The sequence below is a fragment of the Cariama cristata genome, unplaced genomic scaffold, assembly GCF_000690535.1.
Source record: "Cariama cristata isolate BGI_N322 unplaced genomic scaffold, ASM69053v1 scaffold1867, whole genome shotgun sequence".
NCBI classification, from domain to species: domain Eukaryota; kingdom Metazoa; phylum Chordata; class Aves; order Cariamiformes; family Cariamidae; genus Cariama; species Cariama cristata.
The window spans coordinates 5,584-15,433 of record NW_009626896.1 but is presented as its reverse complement, the minus strand read 5'-3'; the positions used below and the strand labels follow the sequence as shown (position 1 = coordinate 15,433).

The 9,850-nt window shown below is 39.3% G+C and overlaps 1 protein-coding gene across 1 annotated transcript in view; it reads right to left on the bottom strand.

The window, feature by feature from the left end:
- LOC104164770 (myosin-IIIa-like) overlaps nt 1-3,637 on the bottom strand; it is a gene marked incomplete at its 3' end in the record, with an annotated part of 24,678 nt that extends 21,041 nt beyond the window's left edge. The window contains exon 1 of the mRNA XM_009704213.1: nt 3,461-3,637. Coding sequence (XP_009702515.1) covers nt 3,461-3,628 — 168 coding nt within the window. The remainder of the gene's footprint in view (nt 1-3,460) is intronic.
- Between the last annotated feature and the right edge of the window lie 6,213 nt (nt 3,638-9,850).

The following is a 9,850-nucleotide window of genomic DNA, read 5'->3' as shown; positions in this document are numbered from 1 at the left end:
CCCCCCCCATAGTTTAGATCTCAAAAAAATGTTAACATACTTGTTTCCAGATTTAAAACATTTTTAATACAATTTACTATTTATACCTACCCAAAAAGAAATAGAAATGAAAAATCAATTCTAGAGGAAGGCAACCTGAGAACTCCACTATCCATGTGAATGGATTATATCAATGAAAAGCACGTACTCAGTGATGAGAACCTGTCTCACCACTGCCAAACCATGAACCCACCAGAAGTCACCACGGCAGAGAAAAGGGATGCTTTGTATTCCCAATGAATGACACTCCTCATTTTGTTCACCACCAAAGGCACCTGCCCCTAAGAGGACTTTGCTCATTTGTTTCTTATACAGGTCTCTCCAACACTAAATCCAACTCAAGTTCCTATTAGTCTTTTGTCTTGAGACCAGCTTGACTGGTCTGAAGGATCTTTGCCCATCACCAGTATCTTCAGGAATTGGACCATTAAACTTTCATATTGAGATTACAAGAACAAGTCTTCTCACAAGAAAAGGTTTTAGAGATTTTTTTATTGGAGTAGTCAAAAAACAGCAGAAATTTTCCTCTTTCAAAAAAAGAAGGAACTCACTTTAACTTAATTTTCCCATTAAGTACAACACAGAATACAGTCAATAAAAAAAGAGATGCAAGGAAGGAAGAAAGAACCAAGCTACTGAAGGTGGCAGAGGAAGGAAAGGGAAAGCGTGGAAGATAAGAAGGGGGGAAGCGAGACAAAGATGCATCTGGCAAAAACAAAAGGACAGATCATAAAGAAAGGAAAAAAAAAAAAACAACAAAAAAAACCCCCCAAAAAAGAGTCGAAAGCCAAAAAACTACATACAAAACATACAATAGCCCTGACTGCCTTGGGGAAATTGGAAGAGAATTAGCCCACTGTCCTACTGTGATTTAATAGAGGTTCCCATCTCCTGAGGGGTACTCAGATTTTATGAGATTTTTACTATTATACAGAGAAATGAAAAGAGAGAGAATGAAATTAATAAAATATTCATTCTGTGTATACTAAAAAGAAAAATCTTTCTCTATTTTATGAAGGAAGAAAACTTGAAATATTTGGTTGATTTTAACATATTTACTTGCATAAGAATACTTCTTTTAGAAATGGTAGAGGGAATACTTTCATGTGAGCTTAGACATAAGATACTTTGGCTAAGAGCCCTAAAGTACAATGGCATTTACTTATAGCCCTGAGGACAAGACTAAGAGCATTCTCAGTTCCATCTTCATATATTCTCATTTCAACACCTTCACCTTCCTGTTTCAGTTTCAAAAAGCTGAGCTGTTATTCAACACAAAGAATCTGAGAGCTCTAAAGGACTAAACATGAAATGCTTATTTCAGTCTCACATCACCCACGATACTGTAGTTTCCCAGTTTAATTTAGAAATATCAGTTAAACCAAGTGATATAAAAACCACATATCTTCTGCTTGTTTTTTCAATCCACCTCTCAAGTGGCACAATTCTGAAGCCATCTTCAAAGAACAAAATTGTAAAATGTAAAAAAGAAAATACAGAAAATATCTTTTTCTTTATTGCAATGGCTCCCTCTGCAGCCATTAATAATACTTTCAGTTTAAACAAAAAGTACTAGTTTATTGCTTTCACCCTATTTCTAATATACGATTGCCATTTTAACAGTAACATGGAGGTACAGCAGCTGCTCCAGACATCCTGTAAATAGGAGGGGGAAAAGAAGAATAGTATTCTTAGAATAAAAAGGAGAATAAATTCACTGAAAAGATTCAAGTCTTGGAGTGTGATGTTGACTGCATTACTGACTTCCATTTTTTCATTAAAACAAGGAATCTGTTTTCATCAGTTATATCTTTTCCCTTCTTCAATTTCTTATGTTGCATCTTTATCCATTGCATTTCTTCTGTCTTCTTTACATTCTACTCCCTTATCTTGTACTTAATCTATTTCTCTTTCCGCTACCATCAGCTTTACTATCTCTTCTTTCTTCATGTCATCATCCTTTATGCTTTTCCTACAACCTCCGAAGTGTACACAACATTGAAAGTTTCCCCAATGCCTTCAGTAACCCCTGCCATAGCCAGCTGCCACTTAAGAATCATTCCTGAACATTTGTGAAATAGATGAAAGTAGAAGAATTTCCTGCCTTACAGGCATTTAGATGAACACCAACTGCCAGAAAGTCCTGCCTGTTCATTGGAAGCACAAGAATCTTGTTTACAGAAAGCAACAGAGTCAAAAATAGAGTTTCCAATGCTTTTGAATTCATGACGATCCTTATCGCTTGCCTGCAAATCATGTTTACTTTAGGAGAGGTACCTGATACTGAATTGAGATGAGCCTCCTTTTGTTGCTTTGAAAGCATGATGAAATGAAAAGCAGATCAAGAAGAAACACAGCAAAGATAATGCAAGACACTATGTTTTCAAAAACATATTTCATGGACTTATAGGCCATGGACTCATAATTTGACACTGTGTGATATTCAGGGGTAGATAGAGCCCTGTGTGGCTGTGCAGCTCCAGAACCACAGCGTTTCACATGGCATGGCGTGCTTTTCCCTTCCTGTCCAGAGGTCGTGCAATGGAAGCACATACCTTGCAACCCTATACCGGGAGGGCAAAAGGTGAGCTCAAAAGGGCCAGTTGAACCAGAAGCGGTTCCTTGTCCATGTTTTGTGAGTTACTGTTCTCTAGAAAAATCCCAAGCCACATGCAGCCCACTGAAGTCAATGGGGTATGCCTTTACAAACCAGATTAATGTTCTTCCTTACTCTCTGAGCGTGAATCTGCCACCCAAAAAATGTCAGTTATTGAGAACAAAAACCTGCTCTACAACATACTAATTCCACCTCCCAGTCACCTGGTGCTTTGTGTGTAGGAGCTATTGCCTTTGTATTTTCCATTTGAAAAGATGGATCCCTCTGTGATATCTACGTATTTTGGCACATTCTGAAAACACAGAACCAATGATAACAATAAAAATAAAGTATGCTATTTTATTTTTAAAATATCACTCATAGCACATAACTCAGCTCAAAATAGATGCTTGAAGGTACATCTAAATCACTTAAAAGTACATAACTTTTTGCTGGCTAGTATGTAAAAAAAAAAAAAAAAAGAGGAAAGGGAACAACAGTATAAATAGAAGAAGCTAGGACTCCTGATACTGAAAAGGAAAATAATCAGCTCTGCTTCTGAAAGTAAGAGATAAACAAGGGGGAACCAAAAGTAAAAGTAACAAAGTTTAGGTATACTTCTGACTTCTACCGTATGCAACCACTTCCAAGGATCACCTACGATACAAAAAATGCATTGATAGCTAGCCTGATACCTAGCAGGTTGAAGCAGTTTATTTCGTTATCACTTCTAATGCAAATGATCTACCAAGATTAAAAGAGAAAAGACTACGTACATTCACTTACAATTAAATAAGCACAAACCAAGTCATTTAAGTAGCTTACATGAACAGGATCCAAAATTTTGACTGCTGCTTTGCTGCCATTTTTCTTATTTAACACCTTGAAAACTTTTCCATATGTTCCTTTGCCAATAGTCTCAATTATTTCCCAGGTATCTGAAGGATCAGGAAAGCTATCAAATATTATTGTTTTCCCAGTCAACGGAAGCATCTCAAATGATGGCTCCTAGGAAAAAGAGATTTCAATGTTCACTCAACAAATGGTTAATAGCAAGAGAAATACACATTCCAGTCTCAAACACTAGAAATGTAGTTCGCATGCACTGAAAACAATGAACAAGAAATGCTGCACTTAATACATGTATGTGCAGTCAACACAATATCAAATGAAAGCAAATTCAAATAATAATTTTAACTAATTTCAGGCTTGAGTGAAGTCAGCAGAAGCTTTCCCCATGCACTTCAACAAAACTATAACGTCACTCTGGGATTTTTTGAGGGGCAGGGGAATGGGAGACAAGTTCATAAAATCCAAAAGAATTTGGCTCCATTACCAAGAATCAGGCAAAAAAGGAAAAAAAAACAAGCACAAAATAAAACATGTTAAATAGTAGCATTAGGTTCATTAAAACTTGTGCAGCAAACGGTCAGTTTTATAATCCTGCTCTTACCATCTGAATTTTTATATAGATCTCATAAGATCAAGCAGATCAAAGTGGCAGTTCTTTTCACATTATTATGGTCTTCTGACAGCCAAGCATTCACAGTCATGGAAAACATGTTTACTGATGTACATTCATTAACAACTGTTTTACATATTGTAAAGGAAACACCTTTTACAATGATGGAATTGTATCCATCACTGACCAGGTTACACCTATGCCCTGGTCCATGACGGATACAATTCACTTACACATGCCTTCATAGTGACTATCCAGCAGCTACAGTGGTGAAAACAAAGCACACAGCCACCCACAGACAAACAGCAACAAAACAGAAGCCCCACCTTTACCCGTTGTTAAGAACAGCCAAAAACTCAACAGAAATGTGTTAAAAATTACATTCTCATATTTTTAATTGTAGAGCCAAGACTGAAAAAGAAAAGGGGCAGGGAAGAAGACAGACTCAAGCCCTTACTAAGCAAGCAAGCAGTAAGCGAGACAGCTACGGAGTGCTTAAGTCCTTCCTGAGCCCAATATGCAGTAAATGAACCAGGTTTGGAGAGCCATTTTCCTATACCTATTCTTTAATTTTTTATATAATACTTTATAAACAGACTACAATGTAATTCTTGGATTTTTTTTTTTTTTGTCAAAGGCACAAATCTACACACATAAAGCATTTTATGTGATATTACTCCAGTGACAGAAATTGCATCATGATACCACACTACTTTTTTTGACAGAGAGTAAGTTTAATTTCAGTTTCATCCATGGCTTCCAACATACTAGCCATACTTTCTTTATTCATCTGCTAATTCATATAACGATGTACATCCCACTACACATGCAGCATGTATATCCACTATATATATATAGTGTGTATACCAACTAGAAACAACAGAAATAGACTGCTATACAAACATATGTTGTACCAGCTCTTTTAATCATCTGACGTGCATACTGCCACATCACGTGTATTCAGATTAATTTTCTACTGGATAATACAAGCTCGCCTGGGGAACACAGGGCTCAGGATTCTTCCCATCATTCTTGTCTTGGTTGATCAGCTCACTGATGAGTGAGAGGACAGAGTTTTCTTCTCTCTCTCCCTACCCCTTCCTTTTAAAAAAAATATATACATGACTATTACCAACTTCTATGCCTGTTCATGCAGTGAAGTGGTGAAATATCCTCTTAACACCAGGAAACCTGCAGCAATCTCTTGGGTACCAAGGATGGCAACCAGTACTGGCCCAGCACCTTGATTTCAAGGGCTGTGGGAACAAAATGAACCAATTTTACCTGCTACAGTGAAATCTCCCTCAACACAAATCCAGGTTAAGGTCAAAGTAAAGACAGAGGATCAAGATCCAGAGACACATAGCTGTAATACGTAAAACCTGAAATTTCCATTCCAGGTTCAAAATTTGCTTTTTCCTTCTGTCCAGCACTCCCCCTGGGATTCATATAGACACAACTCAGCCAGCACATTGACTACAGTCTCTTCCTAAGGCATCACTTTTCCACCTCATGCCTAGTATTTATCCATACCATGGGAGCTTCACCACTTTCAGGCAAAGCCATCTCTTCCCCAAAAAATGAACACAAATGAGCTATGTTGGTTTTGGAACTTTCTGTTTCTTTTGCCTACAAAATAGTGTTCAAATACGACTGTTTTGGTGGTTGTTTTTTTTAAATCACTTTATATGTATATATAAATGCTTTGCAATTAGCTCATAATTGGGACTACACAAAATAATAACCAAATTGGGGATGACAAAGGGATTAGGATTCATAACCCCAAACCCTTGCTTGGAGGGATGCAACAATGATGGAATGATGGAATTTCAAAATCTCTCTATCTGAGCTTTAGTTTTTAGAATTGAGGTTAACTATTTGTTTAAAGTTTTACTGGATACTCAGTCCATAACTAGTGATTTTTTGGGGAGAAAAAATAGTAGAGAGCTATCAATGGGCACCTTCATAAGAACTAAGACGTCCAAATCATATTGGAGTCTGTCTACATACAAATCATTTTCTACAGAATATGTAGTCTTCCATCAAAATCTAGGGCCTGTTATGTCCCACATTACAAGAATACACAGTAAGAGCCCCTGAGCCAGGCAGCTTACAGTAGGAGATATGCAGAAGTTGGAAGAAAGCAAGACTCATTTCCTCCCCTTCAAAGACAATTACTTAAGATGCAGGAAAGCAAAGACCAACTTCACATATTTAGCCTGTGTCAGAGCCAAGCAGGGAACTCCGATATCTCGAATCTTCAAGTATACCCTTAAGCAAAGGTCCACCCCTCCTCACAGAGGTTTTACAGCAAGTAGAACATTCTAAGAAAAAACATGTACATCAAAACATGCAGCTTCAGACAGCTTCCCAGGCTTCATTAACTTCCTATACATTAACAGAATGCAGCTGAAATTCATTGACTCCCAGTATCAAATGCTTATTTGTCTGCGGAGACTGGTACAAGGAGAACTCTTAAAGGGCTAAGGAAACATGATCCTGCAGGTGCGATTTGGCTACCAAAGAACAGTGCTAGAGACACTGTCATATGCTTGCATTTTCCTCTGCAAATTACACCAGTTGCAGATCATCTTGTCTTAAGAAAAGTCACTACATACTTAACAATAATGCATTCAATAGCTGTCATACTTAGCTGAATAATTTAAGAGTGTTATTCCAGAAAGAATTATTCACCCTAATAATTTGTCTTTTGATTTACAGCTTCAAAATCATAACTTGAATAAGTTATATTGAACATCGTATTTCCTCACTTCCACCATGTTTAAGAACAAGCCCCTGCAGATAAATTGTTTAGCTTCCACTTCTATTATTAAAAATATATTAAACAGAATGATTTCAAGTGTTCTGTTCTGGGTGATGAATGATGTTTTATTACATCTCAGTGAAGTTGAGAAAGCTGATAACAATTTAACCTCGTATTTCAGCAATAAATTGGACTGTCTCTGCAATACGTCTGGATGCCCAAACAACTAGGTAATTTATCATACCCCTCACCATTAAAAATTTACTTTAAAAAAACCCCTCAACTTACAACTTGGCCCAAACTTCTGAGCTAAAATGTACCCTTGAACCTCTATAAAAACCCTTTAAAATACTGCTGGTGTGCTCAGCATGACAGTTCACTCAACTTCTGCTTAGATTTTGGCTAACTTGGCTCCTGCTAAGGCCTGATGTATGCTGGGAGCAGCACCATTAGGTCAAAGCAAGAGCACCATATAGGCAGGACAGGTGGTCAGAAAGAGCTGAAGGGCCAGTATGCACCATTATCACCCGCAAACCCTGCTGTCTCCAGCACCCATTATCTTTTGCCTGGCAGTTTCCTCAGAATCTGCTAACTTAGGGAAATAGTACAGGCCAAACCTCCAAGCTGGAAGGTATAAAACATCAGCTTACCCCAAAAGCTTTTGAAGCAGATCCAACAGCAGCTGGACTGCTGAGGCTTTCCTGCTTCCTGGTGTGATACAGGGGATGTCTGCACTGTGATGAGAAGGAAGGGATGAGCACTGTTGCCTCCAGCTAGGTAACTAAGTCTCTTTTTTTTTTTTTTGTTCTCTCATAAGTGCATAAATTAAGAGTGATGTTTCTAAGTTATGAAACCTTATGACTTGAATGGTGAATAAGTGAATTCACATGATGAGACTGGCCTGGGCAAAAGGGGATTGAGCCCCTGTTTGTTGTGTTTGTTTGCTGTATTTCTTAATGAGCCCATGAAACTAAGTTTAAATCACAGAGTGTGTTGTCCTGTAAATTTGAGCGATCCAAATGGACTGTGGTATTTTATTGTGTCAGAAGTGGCATCGCTCTTGGACATGTTCTGTTAGGAAGCACAAGCTGCTTTTGCCATGCCTGTTGAGGCAATCGATTTGGTGTGAGTGTAAAGATATTGTCTGTATGCCTGTTTGTCTGTGCCACGGTGAAGAATATAAAAAAAAAATAAAAAAAAATCAGACAGATAAGAGCCAACAACTGGGAGAAAAATTTGAGAAGGAGGGATGGTGAAATCCCAAGTGGGATTTCACGTGCATCGAGAACCACTGCATGAATGCATATAATATTTGGCAGGAGTTTGCCAGATGGCAGACTTCTTGTAAATTAAAGAAGGGAAAAGGGAAAGATGCTATATGCTGGGTACTAGGCAGTTGTCTTAGAGCAGCAACAGATGTGATTGATGATTTGAAAGGGGAAAATGTATGGTTGAAAAAGGAAAATGAGGAAAAGGCAAATGAAAAGAATACTAGGGAAGTAAAGTGTAAGCAACTAGAAATACAAAATAGACCGCTTGAGTCAAAACTTCAACCCCAGATAATTGCAGAAGCTGAAGAGCGCAGGAGGAGGATGCTGGAAGCTACTATGGTGGACCTTGTTATTTACTGTCATGTATGATGATTGGGATGGGGATATCTGGAAACAAGCAGACCTGCATTCCCTCAGGGCAAGGCGATAATGAGGAAGATTCCCTGCACCAGTAACGAAGACTGAACAACAGAGCAAGCCTGCCAGGGCACAAAAGCCACCTCCTTCCACAACTACTCAAGGATTTAGTGCCCTAGAGTCAAGAGATCTGCAGGAGCAATACCGAGCCAACCCAGGGGAAACTGGCTAGCCCAGACCTGGACAGCTGGAGCCAACCAGCTCCACCTTGCCCCAGCTGAAGCTCATTCATTATCACTAGGCGCGAGAGCACGGTTAGACACCATAGGCCCAAACATTACCAGTCACTTATGGACTTACGCTTTGCTCTGAAGATGCACCTCTGTCCTGCTGACAGCGGAGATAAGTGTGTTGCCTTGGAAGTTGGCAGCCAGCCTGCAAACCACCTTGCTGAAAACTGCGATTTCAGTGGAATTACAAGGACCAGCACCCATTGCCCTGGGTGCTGGACAACCCCCTGCCACAGAACCACATCCCTGGGAGGTGATTTGTGAGCCTGTACATTTCCGATCGATAATAAAGGGAAGTTGAAATCTTTAGCTTTAGGCATTAAGACAGGCTTAAACGGTATTACTTTCCAAGAGGTCCTTCAACATATGCTAGTAGATTTACCACTAAATGCCCCACAGAATAAAAACCAGGGGAGAATCTCAGCTAAAGTAAAAGAAAAGAGACAGCGTGTCTCCATGCAAAAGACAAAAGCAAAAAGGGGAAATTGGGGAATGCCCTCAGCTACTAGTGAGCATAAGAGATTATGGAAAATGTGTTTAGAGAAGGGGCTCTCTCCGAGTCAGTTAAATGGGTTGCCAGCTCCTGTTCTACGGCAACTGGTCCGGTTTCCCTCGTTAACTTCTTGTGGAAGCCCTCTGGGACCTGTGTCAGGAGATGGCAGTGACACCATAAGATCTAAAAGGAACTTATGGGAAGCCATATGAGCATTGAACTCATGGCATACTCCTACTGGCAGTCCACTATGTAGGGGTTATGAACAATCCCCTGAGCTGAACCAACACCAGCAGGATGCTTTGAACACTTTGGTGTGGCATCCAGGAGATGGGGTGAGAATTCAACACCCATCACTCGGAGAATGCTGGGTCACAGAATCATCAAGGTTGGAAGGGACCTCTGGAGACCATCTAGTCCAACCCTCCTGCCAAAGCAGGTTCACCTACCGCACTTTGCAGGACTTTCGAGGGAAAGGAATATGGGAAACTGGATGCTGTTGGAGTGAAATTAATCATTACTGAGGCTTGGATACAATCCAAGACCTAAATCTTATTTCTCTCTAGGAACTATTGAGC